The sequence below is a fragment of the Tachysurus vachellii genome, chromosome 24 (genome assembly GCF_030014155.1).
Source record: "Tachysurus vachellii isolate PV-2020 chromosome 24, HZAU_Pvac_v1, whole genome shotgun sequence".
Classification (NCBI taxonomy): domain Eukaryota; kingdom Metazoa; phylum Chordata; class Actinopteri; order Siluriformes; family Bagridae; genus Tachysurus; species Tachysurus vachellii.
This window is the reverse complement of record NC_083483.1, coordinates 16968134-16992044: the sequence shown is the minus strand read 5'-3', so window position 1 is coordinate 16992044 and position 23911 is coordinate 16968134. Positions and strand designations below refer to the sequence as shown.

At 40.0% G+C, this 23911-nt stretch overlaps 3 protein-coding genes across 3 annotated transcripts in view; all 3 read left to right on the top strand.

The window, feature by feature from the left end:
- The window catches only part of col5a3b (collagen, type V, alpha 3b), a 32738-nt gene extending 25911 nt beyond the window's left edge, over nucleotides 1–6827 (top strand). Inside the window, exons 45-66 of the mRNA XM_060860803.1 lie at nucleotides 128–235; nucleotides 716–769; nucleotides 946–999; nucleotides 1098–1151; nucleotides 1326–1379; nucleotides 1616–1723; nucleotides 1808–1861; nucleotides 2571–2624; nucleotides 2712–2765; nucleotides 2937–2990; nucleotides 3181–3288; nucleotides 3371–3424; nucleotides 3508–3561; nucleotides 3653–3760; nucleotides 3840–3893; nucleotides 3981–4016; nucleotides 4094–4147; nucleotides 4361–4652; nucleotides 5386–5498; nucleotides 5591–5659; nucleotides 5744–5980; nucleotides 6142–6827. Coding sequence (XP_060716786.1) covers nucleotides 128–235; nucleotides 716–769; nucleotides 946–999; nucleotides 1098–1151; nucleotides 1326–1379; nucleotides 1616–1723; nucleotides 1808–1861; nucleotides 2571–2624; nucleotides 2712–2765; nucleotides 2937–2990; nucleotides 3181–3288; nucleotides 3371–3424; nucleotides 3508–3561; nucleotides 3653–3760; nucleotides 3840–3893; nucleotides 3981–4016; nucleotides 4094–4147; nucleotides 4361–4652; nucleotides 5386–5498; nucleotides 5591–5659; nucleotides 5744–5980; nucleotides 6142–6288 — 1974 coding nt within the window. The 3' untranslated portion in view covers nucleotides 6289–6827. The remainder of the gene's footprint in view (nucleotides 1–127; nucleotides 236–715; nucleotides 770–945; nucleotides 1000–1097; nucleotides 1152–1325; nucleotides 1380–1615; nucleotides 1724–1807; nucleotides 1862–2570; nucleotides 2625–2711; nucleotides 2766–2936; nucleotides 2991–3180; nucleotides 3289–3370; nucleotides 3425–3507; nucleotides 3562–3652; nucleotides 3761–3839; nucleotides 3894–3980; nucleotides 4017–4093; nucleotides 4148–4360; nucleotides 4653–5385; nucleotides 5499–5590; nucleotides 5660–5743; nucleotides 5981–6141) is intronic.
- An 81-nt stretch (nucleotides 6828–6908) lies between these two features.
- On the top strand, nucleotides 6909–11615 carry olfm2b (olfactomedin 2b). The gene is made up of 7 exons (XM_060860995.1): nucleotides 6909–7529; nucleotides 8710–8859; nucleotides 9121–9276; nucleotides 9433–9649; nucleotides 9818–9924; nucleotides 10016–10130; nucleotides 10568–11615. The coding sequence occupies exons 1-7, from the start codon at nucleotides 7386–7388 to the stop codon at nucleotides 11128–11130; spliced, it is 1452 nt and encodes a 483-aa protein (XP_060716978.1). The 5' UTR covers nucleotides 6909–7385; the 3' UTR covers nucleotides 11131–11615.
- A 10285-nt stretch (nucleotides 11616–21900) lies between these two features.
- mvb12a (multivesicular body subunit 12A) overlaps nucleotides 21901–23911 on the top strand; it is a 9806-nt gene continuing 7795 nt past the window's right edge. The window contains exons 1-3 of the mRNA XM_060860837.1: nucleotides 21901–22041; nucleotides 23553–23639; nucleotides 23904–23911. The exon at nucleotides 23904–23911 is cut by the window's right edge and continues 76 nt beyond it. Coding sequence (XP_060716820.1) covers nucleotides 23553–23639; nucleotides 23904–23911 — 95 coding nt within the window. The 5' untranslated portion in view covers nucleotides 21901–22041. The remainder of the gene's footprint in view (nucleotides 22042–23552; nucleotides 23640–23903) is intronic.

Sequence of the window (23911 nt, the reverse complement as noted above, 5' to 3'; positions counted from 1 at the left end):
TGTTGTTGGCCTCAGGTTTCTTGGCAAGATAGGATTAAACTGAAAAATTGTGTTTAGACTTGGAATGAAAGCCATCAGGTCAAAAATAGAATATGAATAAGCTTCACACTGTCACTTTGTCATCCAGGGAGTGGACGGGGAGCCTGGACCCCAAGGGCAACAGGGTATGTACGGGCAGAAAGGAGACGAAGGAGCACGAGGCTTTAAAGGAGCTACTGGACCAGTGGGACTTCAGGTACGAGTCTAGATAAGCAGCTCGAATATATAGCTCAAGACACATATAGCTCTGTACTTTTCTTAAATCTCAGCCAATCAGAACACAGGATACAGCTCTCAGCCAATCGGAACACAGGGTACAGTTCTCAGCCAATCAGAACTCAGGGTACAGCTCTCAGCCAATCAGAACTCAGGGTACAGCTCTCAGCCAATCGTAACACAGGGTACAGCTCTCAGCCAATCAGAACCCAGGGTACAGCTCTCAGCCAATCAGAACTCAGGGTACAGCTCTCAGCCAATCGGAACATAAGGTACAGCTCTCAGCCAATCGGAACATAAGGTACAGCTCTCAGTCAATCAAAACACTCTGTAATGTTCTCAGCCAATCAGAAAAGAGGTTACAGCTCTCGGCCAATCAGAACACACTGTACTGCTTAAACAGTAAACATGAATTACTTGCACATGCATGACATTATTAATGGTATTATTTGTCATTTAGGGAATGCCTGGACCTCCAGGAGAGAAGGGAGACAGTGGAAACTCTGGACTGATTGTGAGATTAATTCCTGTTATTTTTAATAATTAAATCTCTTTCAATCAATTTAAAATTATATCTCTTCTCAGAACATGTTTTATTTTTAAATTTATCTATGTATTTATTTAGAGTCTTAATTTTGGAGTCATAGTTTACTTGATTCCAGAAGTGACCTCTGACTTCTTTTGTTTTAGGGCCCTCCTGGTCAGATGGGCTCCCGAGGTCCTCAGGGTCCAAGTGGTGGACAGGTGTACACACACACACACACGCACACATTATATTTATTTGAGTTTTAAAAAAGGCAACCAGAGTTAATTCTGTGTGATTGTGTGTGTGTGTTAAATAGGGTCCTCCAGGCAGACCTGGAGTGCGTGGCCAACCAGGAGCCGTAGGAGAGAAGGTGAGAGAGACACAGAGAAAGACCAAGAGAAAGAAAGACATATACAAAGAAAGAAAGAAAGAAAGAAAGACATATACAAAGAAAGAAAGAAAGAAAGAAAGAAAGAAAGAAAGAAAGAAAGAAAGAAAGAAAGAAAGAATGAAGAAAGATGATGATGATGATGTCATCCTGCAGGGAGAAGACGGAGAATCAGGTGATCCTGGACCTGTAGGATTGTCTGGAAGCACTGTAAGTAAAATCTCACCTTCTTCTTTCATGACATGTCCCTTGCCATAGTTCAGAAACACATTAAGAAACATATTGGTTCATGTACTGAAGGATCATCAATATCAACATCTTTTGACATTCTTAGACAGGTTCTTTGGTTAAATGTCTATTATGTCAGAAACCATATAATATCAAAACTAAAACTTGTAAAGGTTTCATGATCCTGAGGTGGATACGTAGATCTTATTTGTGTGCAGGGAGAGAAAGGCGATCAGGGGGAGAAAGGAGACACTGGACCCCCAGGAGCTGCAGGGCCTCCAGGTGCCCGAGGACCATCAGGGGAGGATGGAGCCAAAGGCAGCATAGTGAGTGTGTAAAAGTATGTGTGTGTGTGTGGTTTATAGTAATATTGTTATTTGACTTTCACTTTTACCTGCACTCTTCCTTAGGGTCCTATTGGTCTTCCAGGAGACCCTGGAGCTCCAGGAGAGCCTGGTCCTGATGTAAGTCACTTAGTTATCTTATTTATCTTCTTTTATTAACAAGTAACATGATATATCTATTTTCTTGCCATTGAAAGCAACAAATTATCATTATTACATAATGTAACTCAATAAACTCAATTACTACATAATATAACTAGAAAAAGGTTTGGTAAATTTCTTGCTATTGCTAGGCAGCTTTTTAGTGAACTGGTGAAACGGTTAGGGGGCACGGTGGTTTAGTAGTTAGCACGTTCGCCTCACACCTCCAGGGTTGGGGGTTCGATTCCCACCTCCACCTTGTGTGTGTGGAGTTTGCATGTTCTCCCCGTGCCTCGGGGGTTTCCTCCGGGTACTCCGGTTTCCTCCCCCGATCCAAAGACATGCATGGTAGGTTGATTGGCATCTCTGGAAAATTGTCCGTAGTGTGTGAGTGTGTGAGTGAATGAGAGTGTGTGTGTGCCCTGTGATGGGTTGGCACTCCGTCCAGGGTGTATCCTGTCTTGATGCCTGATGACGCCTGAGATCAGGCTCCCCATGACCCGAGGTAGTTCGGATAAGTTGTAGAAGATGAATGAATGAATGAATGAATGAATGAATGAATGAATGAATGAATGAGTAAAGCGGTTAAATAAACCAAACTGACCTGTGTGTTTTATTTATTCTCACACTTTGATAGCCCACAGCTTGTAGTTTATTTAATTGATGTCATCGGACTTTTCTCTCTCAGGGTATTGATGGAGCTGCTGGATCAAAAGGAGATAATGGAGATCATGGAAAAGCTGTGAGCAATTATTTGCTTGTGTGTTTTAAACATTTTCATATAATATTATTGTTTTTATTCTCACTCCATCCTGATCTCTTTTCTCAGGGCCCTCACGGAGCTTCTGGAGAGCCTGGTCCACCTGGACGTCCAGGACGAAGGGTAAGTTGTGAGGGGCAGGTAGATGGAGACCAAATGTGGAGACCAAACATAGCCTTAATGGCAGGAATAAGGATGGCTTCCTTGAGGGGAATCTTTTCCTACAGTAAACCTTTGTTTGTAAATGTAATGAAAGGCATTATTCAGTCTGTCTTACTGTCTGTCTCTCTGAAGGGTCATTTAGGGCAGCCAGGAAAAGAGGGGAAGCCAGGTCTGAAAGGAGATAAGGTAAACAGACATGTAAATTACAGTAAAGATTACAGTAAATTACAGTAAAGGACAACTTTTTCTTACAGACAAATGCAATGAAGTGAATCAGAGCTACATTAATAATACTGATGAGTAATACTCATACATCTTCACCTCGTTGAGTCTGGAACACAAGGCTCATGGGAAATCACACTGATTTTTTTTTCAGGGTGCTCCAGGTTATGAGGGATCTATGGGGAAGACCGGTCCAGTTGGAGCTCAGGGGAATCCTGGGAAATCAGGACTTCAGGGACCTCGGGGGATCCCAGGACCAACAGTATGTCATTTGTCTCTAAAAACATTGACAAAAGCAGTTAGAACTTGTTGACACTCTTGATGTCTGTATATCTGTCTTTCAGGGTGATCAGGGAGTAAATGGACCCCTGGGTCAAACAGGACCTCCAGGACCAATGGTAGGTCTGGAGAAGGTGCTCACTTATAACCTTAGACCTTTGAGCAACAATAAAGTTTGAATGTCTTCCCTTGTTCCATTCAGGGTCCTGCTGGTTTGCCAGGACTTAAAGGAGACCATGGCAGAAAAGGAGATAAGGTATAAAAGAACAACAACCTCATTGAGTAGTGATGTTTCCACTAGTCATAATGGTGAAGAAGGTTGTTTATCTTTTATATGTGTATTACAGGGTCATGGAGGTCTGATTGGTCTGATTGGTCCTCCTGGTGAAATAGGAGAGAAGGGAGACCGTGGGCTTCCTGGTAACCAGGGGATACAGGGACCCAAAGGAGATGAGGTCAGCACACCCACAAACACTTCTATTTATTTTACTGTGTTGAATATGCTTCTCTCTCACACACAAATGTGTCTTTTAGGGTGCAGTTGGTCCTTCTGGCCCCAACGGTCCCCCTGGCTTAACTGGACTCTCTGTAAGTGTCACACAGGCACAGACATTTACTATGATTAATAATCTTTAATCTAAATTTTTGACTGTAACTTGCCTGACTGTCTTACAGGGGTCTATGGGCCAAAAAGGGTCAAAAGGCAATCAGGTGAGTCACACAGATACACAGTCACTTTTATATGTATGCACAATATGCACAAAGTCTAACGTGTTGTGGTTTTTCAGGGCCCTATCGGACCACGAGGAGATACTGGACCCATTGGTCCCCCCGGGCCTCCGGTGAGTTAAACACTACACAAACAGACATTTTCAGGTAGAATTACTTTTGTCTCCAGGACTGAGTAACATTATCTCTTCAAATATAAAGGCTATTATGATTTAAGGTTTGTGTCTCCCTGAACAGATGCTCTTGGCTGTCCAATAGTTTTGTTTACCATAAACATGGCAGACCAGATTGTCTTGGAATAATCACTCTTCACATGTGTGTTTTAGGGTCTTCCTGCAGAACATTCTGCTCCTTTCTCCAGAGGCAGGAAGCGAAGGCATCACTCTCAGTCTGAGGGAGAGACCAAAGGAGAGGTAGATGGAGGGAAGGAAGAGGAAGAGGAGGAGGAGATGCAGAGTGATGGAATGGGTGAAGAAGCAAAGGACATGGAGGAGGTTTTTGTGTCATTGACCTCAATGAGAACAGAGGTAGAGGGTTTGCGCATTCCAAAAGGAACCTACCACAGTCCAGCTCGTACCTGCAAGGAGCTCTGGATGGTTCACACCGACTTACCTGATGGTGTGTGTGTGTGTGTGTGTGTGTGTGTGTGTGTGTGTGTGTGTGTGTGTGTGTGTGTGTGTGTGTGTGTGATATAATTAAACTTTTTCGTGCAGCCAGTTAAAACTCAATCATTCCAACACACTTCTGTAGTATTTAACACCTCCTTTCTTCATTTCCTGTTGGTCAGAACCCTTCTAAATGTTCCACTGTCCATGTGAAGTTAGACAAGTGCCCAGAGACATTGTTTAGGTTCTCTGGATCACAGCTTACCCAGAAGGCATTGCAGCATTTCAGCTGAGTGTTCAAATACAATTTCTGTTTCAAAATGGTGGGTGATGCCATTAATGACATTTAACATCAGTCAGCTTGTTAGCAAACATGGAAGAATGTTCTATGTTCTCTTAGAAGAAACCATGTTATTGTCAGATATCCATTACAGCATAGAGAAATGATTTCTTCACATCCTTAGAGGTTGGGGTCAGAGCTTAGGGTCAGCCATGATGCAGCACCCGGAGCATAGAGGGTTAAGGGCCTCACTCAGGGAGCCAACAGTGGCAGCTTGGCATGAACCCTGATCTTCTGATCAACAACCCAGAAACTTAATTACTTGAGCTACAACTACCTTCATTAGCCAGTCTAATTAGTTCAGTAGGTTACGTTACGATATCAGATAAGTTTTTCTAGCTAGCAGGTTAGCAAGCCCCTTGTGAATCTGGTTGTCTCCCATCCACCCATTTTCCTTTGGTTTCAGGGGTCTACTGGATCGATCCGAATCAGGGCTGCCACAGAGATGCCTTCAAGGTGTTCTGTAACTTTACAGCAGAGGGAGAGACGTGTCTGCAGCCACACAGCAAGCACCAGGCGGTGAGACGAGCATTTAGCATCTGTTAGAATAACTATAGTTATAATAGTTGTAATAATACGACATGACAAGGAGAAGTGTTAATGATTGACAGGTAAAGCTCTCTGCGTGGAACAAGGAGAAACCTGGAAGCTGGTACAGCAAGTTCAGAAAAGGATCACAGGTGTGTGTGTGTGTGTGTGTGTGTGTGTGTGTGTGTGTGTGCATCACATACAACATGTCTTAACACTGGTGTATCCTGGTGCAGTTCCTGTACGTGGATGAGGACGGGAACCTGGTGCATGTGGTACAGATGGGTTTCCTGAAGCTGTTGAGTGCGACAGCACATCAGACCTTCACCTATCAGTGTCAGAACTCTGCTGGTTGGCTCGACCGCAACACACTCACATACACACAAGCTCTGCGCTTCAGGGCCAGCAGTGGAGAAGAGCTCACATATCATCAACACTCACAATACATCCATGCCAACTATGATGGCTGCCAGGTTAGATCACCTCACACATACACACACACACACACTCACAAACACACACACACACACACACTTTCCTTTTACCTTCTGGGCAATGAGCAATGTTGTTAGCTGTTTTTGATCTTTAACTGTAGTGTAAAATAATAACAGACTGCGTTGTGTCTCTCTTACAGTCTCGGTCGGGTCAGGACCACACCAAGCTGACCTTCGACTTCCTGAACACAGACACTCTGCCCCTGGTGGACGTGGCTGTGTCTGACTTCGGAAATCCAAAACAGAAGTTTGGATTCTCTGTGGGACCGGTGTGTTTCAACGGATAAACATCTGCGAGAGAGAGAGAGAGAGAGAGAGAGAGAGAGAGACTAAGACTGTATACACACACATAGGCAGAGTGTGTGTCTGTGCAGCCCAGATTCAGCCGCTCTCTGGTGCTTTTCTGTTGTTTTTAATTAAAATATTTTTATTTCAGTGCTGTTAATCATGTGACCACAAACTGTACAAATCACCTTGTTCGATTAACAGCTGGTGCAGTTACTCTTATTTACACACACACACACACACACACACACACACACACACTGTTGTTTTCTCTCATACTGTAATGAGTTGTTGTTATTTTATAAGAAAAGTGTGTTATATTTTTGTGTGAATTTTGTGTAATCATGGTGCTACATGTTGTGTTTATAGTTTTTACGTGTTGTTTGAGACGCCTGCATTGCATTAAGGGGAAAAACGATTCTGCAGGTGTTTAAACGTGTTTCATATGAATGTGGTGTTCTGAGGTTATTATAGGTTTTTTTAATTGACTATAACGAATCATCTGCAGGGACACGTTTCTAATAAACCTTTATAACAACCACACGGCTCCCCTCCCCTTATCTACACACGTACACACACACACACACACACACACACACACACAAAGGCGTGGAGATGCAGGACAGCGAGTCAGTCTCATCGGTCGTCTCTCTGTTTTTCTAAAAAGAGATTTATTTCAATTTGTTATTTTAATTTTTACAATAGTTTAATATTTTACAGGTTATTTCATTAAAAATGTTTTATTTTTTCATATTTTCATTACATTTTCTAGATTCTTTTAATTTGTTTTCTTTCAGAATTCGCAGGTTGAAGACTCACTGATTGGATTTATTTTGATGATCATTCGCATTTCTAACCATTTTGATCATCTGAATTTTTCCGATTTTTTAACTTCTTATTTTTATTTAGTGTTAATGTTAGTGTTAATGTTAGTGTTAAGTATTTTGCAGCTTTTACAGAACTTTTGAGCAAAACAGGGAAAACATTCTTACTTTTTCTTTTTTATTGTCAGCCTTAAACATCATAACGTTTCTGTCCGTCAGGATTTCCACAGATTTCCACAGTTTTCCTCCCTCAGACCTTCACTCTGCTCTGTGTAATGATGAGTGTTCCCATGCTGAAGATGGGTCTGGTGCTCAGTACCATGGCCATGCTGACTAACTGGATGTCTCAGACGCTCCCCAGACTGGTGGGACTGGATCCGACGGCGGCTCGTCTGGGAAACTCCGAGAAGTTCATCAGCGTACGTGTTAATTCTAAAATAATGAAACCCACAAGACATCAGTCTCACTGCGTTAATGAACTGATCATCTGTCAGGAACTGAAGTAAAACTACACAGTCATCAACTCCATGTTGGTTTAAATGTTACTGTTAATGGATCTATTTATTAATTTCAGTGAGTTCAGCTCTTTATTAATATTTACTACAGTTTAAATGATTTTCGTATATACATATATATATATATATCGTATATTTTCCTATATATTTATTTAAACTTAAATTAAAGGAAAAATTTAAATTAAATTAAATTTAAACTTATGGTTTATAAAAGAATGAACTTTATGTCTCTTAAAATGTGTGATTTTCTTATCTTTCTGTCTGTCTGTCTGTCTGTCTGTCTGTCTGTCTGTCTATCTATAAGTTAGTGACTTGTTAGTTAGACATATTATCATTATTGTGGCTGTGTGTGTGCGTGTGTGTGTGCATGTGAGTGTGTGTGTGTGTGCGTGTGTGTATGTGTGTGTGCGTGTCTGTGTGTGCATGTGAGTGTGTGTGTGCGTGCGTGTGTGTGTGCGTGTGTGTGTGCATGTGAGTGAGAGTGCGTGCGTGTGTGTGTGTGCGTGCATGTGCGTGCGTGTGTGTGCATGTGTGTGTGTGTGTGGGAGGACAGTGTGTGTTGGTCAACAGGGTGTGGGGAGTTTTTTGAGTGGGAGGTTTGTTTTCTGTTCCAGCTAAAACTGGGAAATGTCCAATGACACACACACACACACACACACACACACACACACACACACACACACACACACAGGGTAGATGGGAACAGATGGAGAGGTGTGAGGGGGCAGCCTGTTAATTAAAGAGCTCTTCAGAGGAAAAGACAAAAAGCGATAAAACAGATGAAATGAATGAATTTAACAGTAAACGATGTTTCTATAATTTAATGTTATTTTTAAGCTTCTTTTGATGCTAAAAACATTTGTTTGTTGTTTGTTGGTTTATTAAATTCCGTAATGTTGTCAGTGTTTCCTGTGACTGATTTTTGTGAAATTCTCAGATTTAATCCTTCACATTGTGTGTGGTGTGTGTGTGGTGTGTGTGTGGTGTGTGTGTGTGGTGTGTGTGTGTGTGTGTGTGTGGTGTGTGTGTGTGTGTGGGGTGTGTGTGGTGTGGTGTGTTTGTGTGTGTGTGTGTGTGTCAGCAGGTGGTGTATCCGGGACAGGATGAAGGCTGGCAGGTCTTCGGTTCTGTGTCAGATGTAGGAGGGAAGTGTGTGTGTAAGCTCCTCGCCCCCCCGCCGAACCACTGCCGGAAAGAACCAAGACACACTCGCCTTCGCCAAATCACAGAGCATGTGGGTCTCCTCACACACTTACGTGCATTTTCACACACTCCAAAAATAATTCAGGCCCAGACCTGAAAGCATGCACCATTTTCACCTGATTTTATCTGAACATCTGAATTATGTAAAATGACTGTACACAAGGTGTCTACTGTCACATGATCCACCATCCACCAGGGGGAAGTGATATTATTAATAATGAGGATATTATTATAAACAAAGGTGTGTGTGTGTGTGTGTGTGTGTGTGTGTGTGTGTGTGTGTGTGTGTCAGCTCCAGAATGTGACTCAGTATTTGGAGCTATTGGATTGGCGAACATCTCGAGATCTGCAACATATCAGAGACACAGAGAAGAAGATCATCAGTGTGGAAATGAGAGTGAAGACTGCACTCAGTAACCCTTACACTGTCACTCAAGAAGTGTTAAAGGTACACGCAGACACACACACACACTCACACACACACACACAAGTTGCTTGGACTTCCTTCTATTTCACAAATTATCTTTTTACACACAATTGTATTTAAAGTTTCATGAATCCAGACTGACAGGTAAAAGTGAAGCCCAGGTGTGTGTGTGTATAGGACCTGGAACAGAGTGTGCTGGAGAGTGTTCCTCTGCGTGCTGTGTTGGCTCGGTTCCGCTCTGAGGTGCTGAAGGTGGAAGTGTTGAAGCGGGAGATGGCGAGAGTGAGCTCGAGTCTCACCCAGGAGCAGACCCTCACCTACAGCAGCGTTCAACAGCTGGAGCAGAGAGAGATACAGCTGCAGAGCCGACTACACACCTGCGCTAGCTCAGTTGGTGTGTATGTGTGGTTTGTGTTATTTCCTGTTCAAGAGATAGATAGATAGATAGAAAGATAGATAGATAGATAGATAGATAGATAGATGGATAGATAGATAGATAGATAGATAGATAGATAGATAAACATGCGTGTGTGTGTGTGTGTGTGTGTGTGTGTGTTTGGAGGTTGTGGAAAGCTAATGGGACTCAGTAACCCGGTCACCATCAGGTCCTTTGGGTCCCGTTTTGGCTCTTGGATGATGGACAGTATGATTTCCAGCTCTGATGAACGAGTAAGCTCCACCCCTTCATACTCAGTCCAATCACAGAGAGAAGAGCTAACACCATTTGACTGGACATGTCTGTCTGTCTGTCCGTCTGTAGGTCTGGTCCATGGACGGCTACTTCAGAGGAAAGCGTGTGTTTGAATACAGGACGCTGAGGGACTTCACTACAGGACACAACTTTGTGGTCCATCAGCTTCCTCATCCGTGGGCGGGTAAATAAACCACCAACACGAACGCATCAGCTACAGTTGTGTGGAGTTCAGAAAGTGTTAGTGTGAGTTTAGAGGACATTAACACAGAAAACATTTAAACATTTAGTCTCTAACAGGTGAGTAACGATGAAGGAGTGTGAAATAAATTGGGCTGTGGCTTGAGAAAGTGACTGCTGAAGTTCATAGATGTTTTGCTGCTTGATAAAAGAATATAGAAGGTAAAAGAGATGAAGAGAATTAACAATGTCTGTATCATTTAAATAGACGACCCATCCACCCATCCACCTCCACCTCTGAGTTCACCTTTAACCCTGATAATCTACCAGCCTTTACACTTAAAGTGGACTGATGTGATCTGACATGATGCTGCTGAACACATCATTTCCTTACACAGTGGTTTACATTTCACAACATCACTGAACCTCTCTCTCTCTCAGGTACAGGTCATGTGGTGTATAACGGCTCTCTCTACTACAATAAACACCAGACTAACGTTATTGTGCGATATCACCTGCTGTCTCGCAGCGTTCTAACACAGCGCACTCTCTCTCAAGCCGCTTACAACAACACCTTCCCGTACTCTTGGGGCGGATCCTCCGACATTGACCTCATGGCAGATGAGAGCGGTCTCTGGGCGGTCTACACCACCCTGATGCATGGGGGAAACATGGTGCTGAGCCGCCTAGATCCTGTCACCCTGGACTTGGTACAGTCCTGGGACACCGGCTTCCCCAAGCGTAGCGCCGGAGAAGCTTTCATCGTCTGTGGCTCGCTCTATGTCACCGATTCGCACCTAAATGGAGCCAAGATCCACTTCATCTACCACACGGACAGCCAGATGTATGAATACACACACATCCCCTTCCACAACCAGTACTCACACATCTCCATGATGGACTACAACCCCAGAGAAAAGGTGCTGTATGCCTGGAACAACGGACATCAGGTCATCTATAACATCACGCTCCTGCAAGAGATCAAGACTTTCACAGATGTGTAGATAACAGAGGAGAGGTGAGAAGGAGCTAAAGGAGGAACAATGGATGGGAGTAATGTAGAAAGGAAGTAGGTAGAAGGAAGGAAATAAGTAAGAGCAGAAGGCATTTAGAGAAGACAGAAAAAGGTTATGAAGGATAGAGGCAAAGAAGGAAGTGAGGAATGAAGAATTTTCAACAACAAACAAGCTTAATGAGTAAAGCAGGAAATGATGCTAGAAACTTACCCATAGTCCTCCACCAAGCATGCCACAGGGTGCCAAAATCACTGGTTCCTGATATTAGTTCCTCCTTTTGCCAGTTCTCCATGAGCCAAGCAGGAAGCAGGACTGTGTGGAATAATAATAATAATAATGTGCGTGTGTGTGTGTGTATATGTGTGTGTGTGTGTGTGTGTGTGTGTGTGTGTGTGTGTGTGTGTGTGATCATGTAAAAACCTCAGTGTCATCTGAACTGAATTTCTGTCTGCATGAAGTTGACATTTTACACAAATACAAAATGAATATTAAAAGTGTGAAACAATCTTAAATGAGTTTTATTTGTCTAATAAATTAAAAACTATAATTAATAAAACTATTTCTGAGCGCGCGCACACACACACACACACACACACACACACACACACACACACACACACACACACACACTCCTGAAGTCCTGCAGCGTTTATTAAAGCAGAACATAAAAGTAGATCACAACAAGGGAGGTTCTGAGATCAACAACTGTACTAACTACCTGTCACCACCTGGGGCAGCAGCGAGCTCTCACTTCACTCCCACCTTCAGAATGTCTCTGTACTCCTTTATTTACTCTGCATGTCTACAGTGACCTCAAATGTCTCTTATTAATAGACTCAATTACTTAAAAATGCTAACAACAAATACTATTACAATGCAGATAAAGTATCTATCTATCTATCACTGCACATATATGGGGTCAGAATTGTTTCGTTATTCTGAATAAATATATTATGATCCACAAATAAATATAAAGAGTTTCACAAATATTTTTTAAATCAACAAATGCACAATAAGCAAACCGTAAATATATGTTACACATTTCACAAAAAGAAATGAAATTCACAAATAAATAAAATGGGATTTGCAAATAAAAAAATATTTATAAATATATATTTAATTGTATTTATTTGTGAATGGCTTCCTGCTCATTTGTGAATCACGTTCTGTGCATTTGTGGATTTGAAACATTTCTAACGTCAAGACGTGCACAAGAATCCACAAATAGTGGCAATCCAACCAATCGCGTTCTGATTTACTCGCTCTGAGGCTGTTCTTCAATGCAGTGTATAGTTTGCACTCGTTTTTTTCATCCAGTACGATTCTCTTGTTCTATTTTGTGTGCCCTTTCACATGTATTTACAGTCTCATGATTTTCTTTTACTGTGCATTTTTCTCATACTGATGCTTTCACTTGAACGTTCATGACTTAGCCCTGTGTGCCATCGTACTACGTTATATAAAGCATTATGGTCGTGAAGAAATGACATTTTATTCTAATGTATACAAGCTGTATAGAGGAATTATGATACCTTGAATGATGAAACCTAAGAGTTATTGTAAGCATAATGCATCCTGTTTCCTTTAGCTTTTACTTTAATAAAGTCACACAGTACATTTTCAATCAGCAAAATGTGAGCAATGTTTACAGATGTACAGTGTTTACTGATGTTTACAGGTGTACAGTGTTTACTGATGTTTACAGGTGTACAGTGTTTACTGATGTTCACAGGTGTACAGTGTTTACTGATGTTTACGGCTGTACAGTGTTTACTGATGTTTACAGGTGTACAGTGTTTACTGATGTTTACACGTGTACAGTGTTGGTTTAAATGTTACTGTTAATGGATCTATTTATTAATTTCAGTGAGTTCAGCTCTTTATTAATATTTACTACAGTTTAAATGATTTTCGTATATACATATATATATATATCGTATATTTTCCTATATATTTATTTAAACTTAAATTAAAGGAAAAATTTAAATTAAATTAAATTTAAACTTATGGTTTATAAAAGAATGAACTTTATGTCTCTTAAAATGTGTGATTTTCTTATCTTTCTGTCTGTCTGTCTGTCTGTCTGTCTATCTATCTATAAGTTAGTGACTTGTTAGTTAGACATATTATCATTATTGTGGCTGTGTGTGTGCGTGTGTGTGTGTGTGTGTGCGTGTGTGTGTGCGTGTGTGTGTGTGTGCATGTGAGTGAGAGTGCGTGCGTGTGTGTGTGCGTGCATGTGCGTGGGTGTGTGTGCATGTGTGTGTGTGTGTGTGTGTGTGTGTGTGTGTGTGTGTGTGTGTGTGTGTGGGAGGACAGTGTGTGTTGGTCAACAGGGTGTGGGGAGTTTTTTGAGTGGGAGGTTTGTTTTCTGTTCCAGCTAAAACTGGGATTTGCAAATAAAAAAATATTTATAAATATATATTTAATTGTATTTATTTGTGAATGGCTTCCTGCTCATTTGTGAATCACGTTCTGTGCATTTGTGGATTTGAAACATTTCTAACGTCAAGACGTGCACAAGAATCCACAAATAGTGGCAATCCAACCAATCACGTTCTGATTTACTCGCTCTGAGGCTGTTCTTCAATGCAGTGTCTAGTTTGCACTCGTTTTTTTCATCCAGTACGATTCTCTTGTTCTATTTTTTCAATCAGCAAAATGTGAGCAATGTTTACAGATGTACAGTGTTTACTGATGTTTACGGGTGTACAGTGTTTACTGATGTTTACAGGTGTACAGTGTTTACTGATGTTTACGGCTGTACAGTGTTTACTGATGTTTACAGGTGTACAGTGTTTACTGATGTTTACACGTGTACAGTGTTTACTGATGTTTACAGGTGTACAGTGTTTACTGATGTTTACAGGTGTACAGTGTTTACTGATGTTCACAGGTGTACAGTGTTTACTGATGTTTACGGCTGTACAGTGTTTACTGATGTTTACAGGTGTACAGTGTTTACTGATGTTTACACGTGTACAGTGTTTACTGATGTTTACAGGTGTACAGTGTTTACTGATGTTTACGGCTGTACAGTGTTTACTGATGTTTACGGCTGTACAGTGTTTACTGATGTTTACAGGTGTACAGTGTTTACTGATGTTTACGGCTGTACAGTGTTTACTGATGTTTACAGGTGTACAGTGTTTACTGATGTTTACAGGTGTACAGTGTTTACTGATGTTTACAGGTGTAGTGTTTACTGATGTTTACAGGTGTACAGTGTTTACTGATGTTTACAGGTGTACAGTGTTTACTGATGTTTACAGGTGTACAGTGTTTACTGATGTTTACAGGTATACAGTGTTTACTGATGTTTACAGGTGTACAGTGTTTACTGATGTTTACAGATGTTCACAGGTGTACAGTGTTTACTGATGTTTACAGGTGTACAGTGTTTACTGATGTTTACACGTGTACAGTGTTTACTGATGTTTACAGGTGTACAGTGTTTACTGATGTTTACACGTGTACAGTGTTTACTGATGTTTACGGCTGTACAGTGTTTACTGATGTTTACAGGTGTACAGTGTTTACTGATGTTTACACGTGTACAGTGTTTACTGATGTTTACAGGTGTACAGTGTTTACTGATGTTTACACGTGTACAGTGTTTACTGATGTTTACACGTGTACAGTGTTTACTGATGTTTACAGGTGTACAGTGTTTACTGATGTTTACAGGTGTACAGTGTTTACAGGTGTACAGTGTTTACTGATGTTCACAGGTGTACAGTGTTTACTGATGTTTACAGGTGTACAGTGTTTACTGATGTTTACAGGTGTACAGTGTTTACTGATGTTTACAGGTGTACAGTGTTTACTGATGTTTACAGGTATACAGTGTTTACTGATGTTTACAGGTGTACAGTGTTTACTGATGTTTACAGATGTACAGTGTTTACTGATGTTTACAGATGTACAGTGTTTACTGATGTTTACAGATGTACAGTGTTTACTGATGTTTACACGTGTACAGTGTTTACTGATGTTTACAGCTGTACAGTGTTTACTGATGTTTACAGGTGTACAGTGTTTACTGATGTTTACAGGTGTACAGTGTTTACTGATGTTTACAGGTGTACAGTGTTTACTGATGTTTACAGATGTACAGTGTTTACTGATGTTTACAGGTGTACAGTGTTTACTGATGTTTACAGATGTACAGTGTTTACTGATGTTTACAGGTGTACAGTGTTTACTGATGTTTACACATGTACAGTGTTTACTGATGTTTACAGGTGTACAGTGTTTACTGATGTTTACAGGTGTACAGTGTTTACTGATGTTTACAGGTGTACAGTGTTTACTGATGTTTACAGGTGTACAGTGTTTACTGATGTTTACACATGTACAGTGTTTACTGATGTTTACAGGTGTACAGTGTTTACTGATGTTTACAGGTGTACAGTGTTTACTGATGTTTACACATGTACAGTGTTTACTGATGTTTACGGCTGTACAGTGTTTACTGATGTTTACAGGTGTACAGTGTTTACTGATGTTTACGGCTGTACAGTGTTTACTGATGTTTACACATGTACAGTGTTTACTGATGTTTACAGGTGTACAGTGTTTACTGATGTTTACACGTGTACAGTGTTTACTGATGTTTACAGATGTACAGTGTTTACTGATGTTTACAGGTGTACAGTGTTTACTGATGTTTACACGTGTACAGTGTTTACTGATGTTTACAGGTGTACAGTGTTTACTGATGTTTACAGGTGTAGTGTTTACTGATGTTTACACATGTACAGTGTTTACTGATGTTTACAGGTGTACAGTGTTTACTGATGTTTACAGGTGTACAGTGTTTACTGATGTTTACAGGTGTACAGTGTTTACTGATGTTTACGGGTGTACAGTGTTTACTGATGTTTACAGGTGTACAGTGTTTACTGATGTTTACGGGTGTACAGTGTTTACTGATGTTTACAGGTGTACAGTGTTTACTGATGTTTACGGGTATACAGTGTTTACTGATGTTTACAGGTGTACAGTGTTTACTGATGTTTACAGGTGTACAGTGTTTACTGATGTTTACAGGTGTACAGTGTTTACTGATGTTTACAGGTGTACAGTGTTTACTGATGTTTACGGGTGTACAGTGTTTACTGATGTTTACAGGTGTACAGTGTTTACTGATGTTTACAGGTGTACAGTGTTTACTGATGTTTACAGGTGTAGTGTTTACTGATGTTTACAGGTGTACAGTGTTTACTGATGTTTACAGGTGTACAGTGTTTACTGATGTTTACACGTGTACAGTGTTTACTGATGTTTACACGTGTACAGTGTTTACTGATGTTTACAGATGTACAGTGTTTACTGATGTTTACAGGTGTACAGTGTTTACTGATGTTTACAGGTGTACAGTGTTTACTGATGTTTACAGGTGTACAGTGTTTACTGATGTTTACAGGTGTACAGTGTTTACTGATGTTTACAGGTGTACAGTGTTTACTGATGTTTACAGGTGTACAGTGTTTACTGATGTTTACTGGTGTACAGTGTTTACTGATGTTTACAGGTGTACAGTGTTTACTGATGTTTACAGATGTACAGTGTTTACTGATGTTTACAGATGTACAGTGTTTACTGATGTTTACAGATGTACAGTGTTTACTGATGTTTACACGTGTACAGTGTTTACTGATGTTTACAGCTGTACAGTGTTTACTGATGTTTACAGGTGTACAGTGTTTACTGATGTTTACAGATGTACAGTGTTTACTGATGTTTACAGGTGTACAGTGTTTACTGATGTTTACAGGTGTACAGTGTTTACTGATGTTTACAGATGTACAGTGTTTACTGATGTTTACAGGTGTACAGTGTTTACTGATGTTTACAGATGTACAGTGTTTACTGATGTTTACAGGTGTACAGTGTTTACTGATGTTTACACATGTACAGTGTTTACTGATGTTTACAGGTGTACAGTGTTTACTGATGTTTACAGGTGTACAGTGTTTACTGATGTTTACAGGTGTACAGTGTTTACTGATGTTTACAGGTGTACAGTGTTTACTGATGTTTACACATGTACAGTGTTTACTGATGTTTACAGGTGTACAGTGTTTACTGATGTTTACAGGTGTACAGTGTTTACTGATGTTTACACATGTACAGTGTTTACTGATGTTTACGGCTGTACAGTGTTTACTGATGTTTACAGGTGTACAGTGTTTACTGATGTTTACGGCTGTACAGTGTTTACTGATGTTTACACATGTACAGTGTTTACTGATGTTTACAGGTGTACAGTGTTTACTGATGTTTACACGTGTACAGTGTTTACTGATGTTTACAGATGTACAGTGTTTACTGATGTTTACAGGTGTACAGTGTTTACTGATGTTTACACGTGTACAGTGTTTACTGATGTTTACAGGTGTACAGTGTTTACTGATGTTTACAGGTGTAGTGTTTACTGATGTTTACACATGTACAGTGTTTACTGATGTTTACAGGTGTACAGTGTTTACTGATGTTTACAGGTGTACAGTGTTTACTGATGTTTACAGGTGTACAGTGTTTACTGATGTTTACGGGTGTACAGTGTTTACTGATGTTTACAGGTGTACAGTGTTTACTGATGTTTACGGGTGTACAGTGTTTACTGATGTTTACAGGTGTACAGTGTTTACTGATGTTTACGGGTATACAGTGTTTACTGATGTTTACAGGTGTACAGTGTTTACTGATGTTTACAGGTGTACAGTGTTTACTGATGTTTACAGGTGTACAGTGTTTACTGATGTTTACAGGTGTACAGTGTTTACTGATGTTTACAGGTGTACAGTGTTTACTGATGTTTACAGGTGTACAGTGTTTACTGATGTTTACAGGTGTACAGTGTTTACAGGTGCACAGTGTTTACTGATGTTTACAGGTGTACAGTGTTTACTGATGTTTACAGGTGTAGTGTTTACTGATGTTTACAGATGTACAGTGTTTACTGATGTTTACAGGTGTACAGTGTTTACTGATGTTTACAGGTGTACAGTGTTTACTGATGTTTACAGGTGTAGTGTTTACTGATGTTTACACATGTACAGTGTTTACTGATGTTTACAGGTGTACAGGTGTTTACTGATGTTTACAGGTGTAGTGTTTACTGATGTTTACAGATGTACAGTGTTTACTGATGTTTACAGGTGTACAGTGTTTACTGATGTTTACAGGTGTACAGTGTTTACTGATGTTTACAGATGTACAGTGTTTACTGATGTTTATATGTAAATCCACAAATGCACAGAACGTGATTCACAAATGAGCAGGAAGCCATTCACAAATAAATACAATTAAATATATATTTATAAATATTTTTTTATTTGCAAATCCCATTTTATTTATTTGTGAATTTCATTTCTTTTTGTGAAATGTGTAACATATATTTACGGTTTGCTTATTGTGCATTTGTTGATTTAAAAAATATTTGTGAAACTCTTTATATTTATTTGTGGATCATAATATATTTATTCAGAATAACGAAACAATTCTGACCCCATACACATAAGGTTATTGGACAGTGAAGGATGTGTTTTAATGTGTTTAACTGCTCTACAGTGATGCTAATTAAATGATGTGTAATAGTTTGTGTGTGTTTGTGTGGGTGGGTGTATTTGGATGTGTTGGGTGTATGTGTGTGGAGGGTGTGTGTGTGTGTGAATGTGTGGGGTGTGTGAGTGTGTTTCAATGTGTGGGGTGTGTGTGTGTGTGTGCGTGTGTGGGGTGTGTGTGTGCGCGTGTGTGGGGTGTGTGTGTGTGTGGGTGGGTGTATTTGGATGTGTTGGGTGTGTGTGTGTGTGAATGTGTGGGGTGTGTGGGGTGTGTGTGTGCATGTGGATAAGTTGGGTGGGTGTGTGAGGGTGGGTGTGAGTGGGTTGGGGGTGTGTGTATGTGTGTGGTGTGTAGGGATGGGTACCGAAACCCGGTACTAAATTATGAAAGACCGTAGTATCAGTAAGATCTGACGCTGTCGGTGCTGCCTTCGGTGCTGGAGAAAAAAATAAAATGTACTATGTGTTCGTGCTTAATAATGTTATCGTGCACATTTTATCTCGCCAAACATTTCTAATTTGCGATAATATTAAGACGTTTGTCTGTGAGATCCGCGAGATCTCTCATGCGCGCCGCGGAGGCTGTCTGTCTCACACACACACACACACACACACACACACACACACGCTCGTTGTCATAAATGCAACAATATTTTTGCATGTAAGGGCGCAAACACAAGCAATCTGTCAAAGTTTTCGACTGCCTAGCTAGCTCGTCTCTGGTGGTCGCCCCATCTACGTCAGGTACGTACGTTAAAATCACGTTGAATCAACGTTGTTCACGTCATTTAAAATAAATCTACAATCTCCCTCATTGGTTTGTTACCTTACGTTAAAATACTGTTGATTTCTTTTGGGAGAAATGACATGCATTCAACATATTTTCTACTTGTTTTTAAAATCCAAAATAAAGAAAAATCAGTATGTAAACATTTATTTAGCTAAATGCACAGCACAAGTTAGTTTACAAAATAACCTACATATAAATAACCTACATATAAATAACCTACATATAAATAACCTACATATAAATAACCTACATATAAATAACCTACATATAAATAGCCTATTTAGAGTTTTATTTCTGCAGCTTTCACGCTGGTGCATTAACAAATGTATAATATTTAGTAAATAATTATATCCAGAAATTAATTTGTAATGATGAAATGCAGACACATAATTAACTTAATCATGTGAACATAGGTTCATGATCAAATGTTAACATAACATCCAAGGACAACCTGGACCGTCTGAAAGATGAGGACTTCCATAAGTCTGAGGAGTTTGTCCAGATCATGAGAATCCTTTATACATCCACATTGTGTGTGTCATGTGAAAAGAATGCCACCTGTGGACAGATCTTACCCATCCTTCAAAAACTGGAAGAACATTTTACTCTGAAGGATGAGGATACCATGTTTGTGGCATCAATCAAAGAGAAGGTGTGGGAGAACCTCTCTCAGCGATATCAGAATGATGACATTCAAGCCTTCCAGCACGAGGCCACAGCAATGGACCCCAGATTCAAAGGGAGGTCAGTCAGTGATGCAACTTGGGACAGACTGAGGATGAAAGCTATTGACATTGTGACAGGACCAACAACAGAGCTGGAACAGACAGATACAGAGCACCAGCAAAAGGATGAGTCATCTGAAGGAGAAGGTGAGGAAATGGAGGAGACAATACCTCCATTGCAGAAAAAAGGGAGTGCATTGGAGCTGTTCTCAGAGGAGGACAGGAAATTGAGGTTGACCATCCAACAGGTATGAGATACCTCGGCCCTCACCCTTAGCGAACGAGTTGGCCAAGAGGTTGAGGTCTACAAAAGCCTGCCTCCCATTCCTATGGCTGAAGATCATGTGTTGTGGTGGTGGGAGAAGAGAGCTGTTCTGCCCCTCCTCACGAATGTTGCAACAGCCTACCTCTGTGCTCAAGCCTCCTCCACCCCAAGTGAAAGGGTGTTTTTAACTGCAGGGAAAAGGTCCTGGCTTTTGGCAGAAAAGGCAAATATGTTAATCTTTCTTCAGAAGAATGGCTAAAGAGTCCTTTTGCAGCCCACCAACATGTCCCACCCGTGTTGCTTTGTACCACTGTATGTTCTTTTACAGAAAAATATAGTTTATTTAATTTGTTTTACATTCATTTGTTTTTTGTATAATAGTTATTTGTTCAAACATGGCTATTTCTTTCACTATAAATAATTGTTTTATTAATTTTACATTAAAAAAATAAAGTAATGTTAATTCTGTTCTCAATTTGTTCTTAAAAAAAAAACACACACAACACAAAGTACCGATAAGAATACCGTTAAAGTATCGGACCGTTCAGCAGTATCGGTAAGAGTAGTAATAATACCGTTAAAACTTTAACGATACCCATCACTAATGGTGTGTGGTGTGTGAGAGACTCCGCCCCCTAGTGGTGTGTGGTGTGTGAGAGACTCCGCCCCCTAGTGGCAGTGCTTGGTAAGTCACGTGATTCACAGTAACTTCTCTCCATCATGGTATTTATGATCAGATGATCAGCTGAACATCTGTCCTCACTTCCTGTCCTCACTTCCTGTCCTCACGGGATTTTAATGCATTTGTATTTAATGTTGTTTTGTCTTTAAAAAAAGTGTAGAACAAAAAGTTCTACACTATTAATAATTGTTGTTGTTGATGATGTTTATAATTAAAAAATATAAATAATAATAATAATAATAATAATAATAATAATAATAACAACAACAATAACAACAACAACAACAACAATAATAATAATAATAATAATAATAATAATAACAACAACAATAATAATAATAATAATAACAATAATAACAATAATACTAAGATGAATTACACAAACTGTAAATTTCACACAGTAATATGGCATCTATCTATCTATCTATCTATCTATCTATCTATCTCTCTCTCTCTCTCTCTCTCTCTCTATCTCTCTCTCTCTCTCTCTCTATTGGAGAATCACTCCATCCCTCACCATACATTTGCACATCTCACACCTGTACATGTGTACATACATTTGTCTATATAGTACATGTCATTCTGTTGGAGCTGCTGTCACTAGAACAAATAAAAACAGACCTGGCAATGAAGCTCGTTCTGATTCTGTTTCTGACCCTGATCCTGATTCTGATTCAGTGTAAATAACACCACCTTGGCAACCCTACCTGTTCGCCCTGTGCCGCGGTGCATGCTGGGATGTGCAGTACAGGGCGGAACTCACTTCCTCTTCATTCTTCAGGAAGAAAAGTTTGTTCGGAGACAGAAGTTGTGTTTGTTTGTTTGTTTGTTTCTCGGTGATCCTGAACGTCCGGGCCGGTGTCAGAGTGAGTACCGTGTGGATGAGTGCGGAGTGAGGAGTCGAGTGAGGAGTCGAGTGAGGAGTCGAGTTAGGGAAACTGTCTGATGAAGTGAGATGCTGCTGTTGACTTGTTGTTAGAGGTGTTTGATGTGTCTCAGGTGTTTGATGTGTCTCAGGTGTTTGGTGTGTCTCAGGTGTTTGGTGTGTCTCAGGTGTCTGGTGTGTCTCAGGTGTCTGATGTGTCTCAGGTGTTTGATGTGTCTCAGGTGTCTGATGTGTCTCAGGTGTTTGATGTGTCTCAGGTGTTTAAGGTGTTTCAGGTGTTTAAGGTGTCTCAGGTGTTAGAGGTGTTTTAAGGTGTTTCAGGTGTTTCAGGTGTTTTAAGGTGTTTCAGGTGTTTCAGGTGTTTTAAGGTGTTTCAGGTGTTTTAAGGTGTTTGAGGTTTTTAAGGTGTTTGAGGTGTTTTAAGGTGTTTTAAGGTGTTTCAGGTGTTTGAGGTTTTTAAGGTGTTTGAGGTGTTTGAGGTGTTTTAAGGTGTTTTAAGGTGTTTGAGGTGTTTGAGGTGTTTCAGGTGTTTCAGGTGTTTCAGGTGTTTCAGGTGTTTTAAGGTGTTAGAGGTGTTTGATGTGTCACAAACACTGAACAGATATTCACACTAGATGAAGGTTCAACTTTTCACTTTAAGTTTATTTGTATAACACTTTTTACATTGACATTGTCTCAGAGCAGCTTTACAGAACATAAACACAGAACAGAAGGTTAATATAAAGATTAATATAAAGATTAATATAAAGATTAATATAAAGATTAATATAAAGATTAATATAATACAGAATTCCAGATTAATATTAGATATATTTAAATGTGTTTGTATTTATCCCCAATGAACAAGTCTGAGGTGACTCAGGTGACTGTGGGGAGGAAAAACTCCCTTAGATGGTAAAGGAAGGAACCTTGAGAGGAACCAGACTCAAAGGGGAACCTCATCCTCATCTGGGTGACACTGGGGTGTGATTATAAATATACAGTCTGATAAATGTTGTACTGGTGTAAAAGATCACATGGAGTTCACATCTCTTTAGTATCACAAACAATACACAAAATTATGGATCTGTGGATTTAGTTATTTTTGTATTAATTCACGTGACGGGTATAAGGGCGCCGTTCTTACACACATTTAATGACAGGACAAAGTTTTTCAGCTCAGTGACTTTATACACACACACATACACACTCATATATTCACTCACACACACACACACACACACATGCACTAACACATACTCACACATACACTCAGACATCCTAAATTCTTTACTGTATCAGTTTATTTTCAGTGAATGAGCTGTTTCTATAGAAACGATAGTGTATCAGAGTGAGTACATTAATATAAACCTGAGCTACAGCCAGAGCTGCTGATAGAGACAATTAACCAACACGTTCTGACCAATCAGAGAGCAGAACTCAGCAATGTTGTGCTGGAGAAAATGAATAATACATTCAGACATGTGTATGTTGTGTGTGTGTGTGTGTTAGATGTCTTCCTCTAGTGTTCAGAACAGGCCGATCTCAGCAATTGCATGGGCCTCCAACAACTCCACATGTCCCGCCCACTTTACCATGGTAACCATAGTAACACTCCTCTATCACCTGTCTATAGATAAAATATTGTATAGCATCAATATGCAATATAATGATATAACAATGACAATTATTAATATAGTGGGTGTGTGTGCATCTATCTATCTATCTATCTATCTATCTATCTATCTATCTATCTATCTATCTATCTATCTTATCTATAAGTTAGTGACTTGTTAGTTAGACATATTATCATTATTGTGACTGTGTGTGTGTGTGTGTGTGTGTGTGTGTGTGTCTGTTCAGATTGCCAC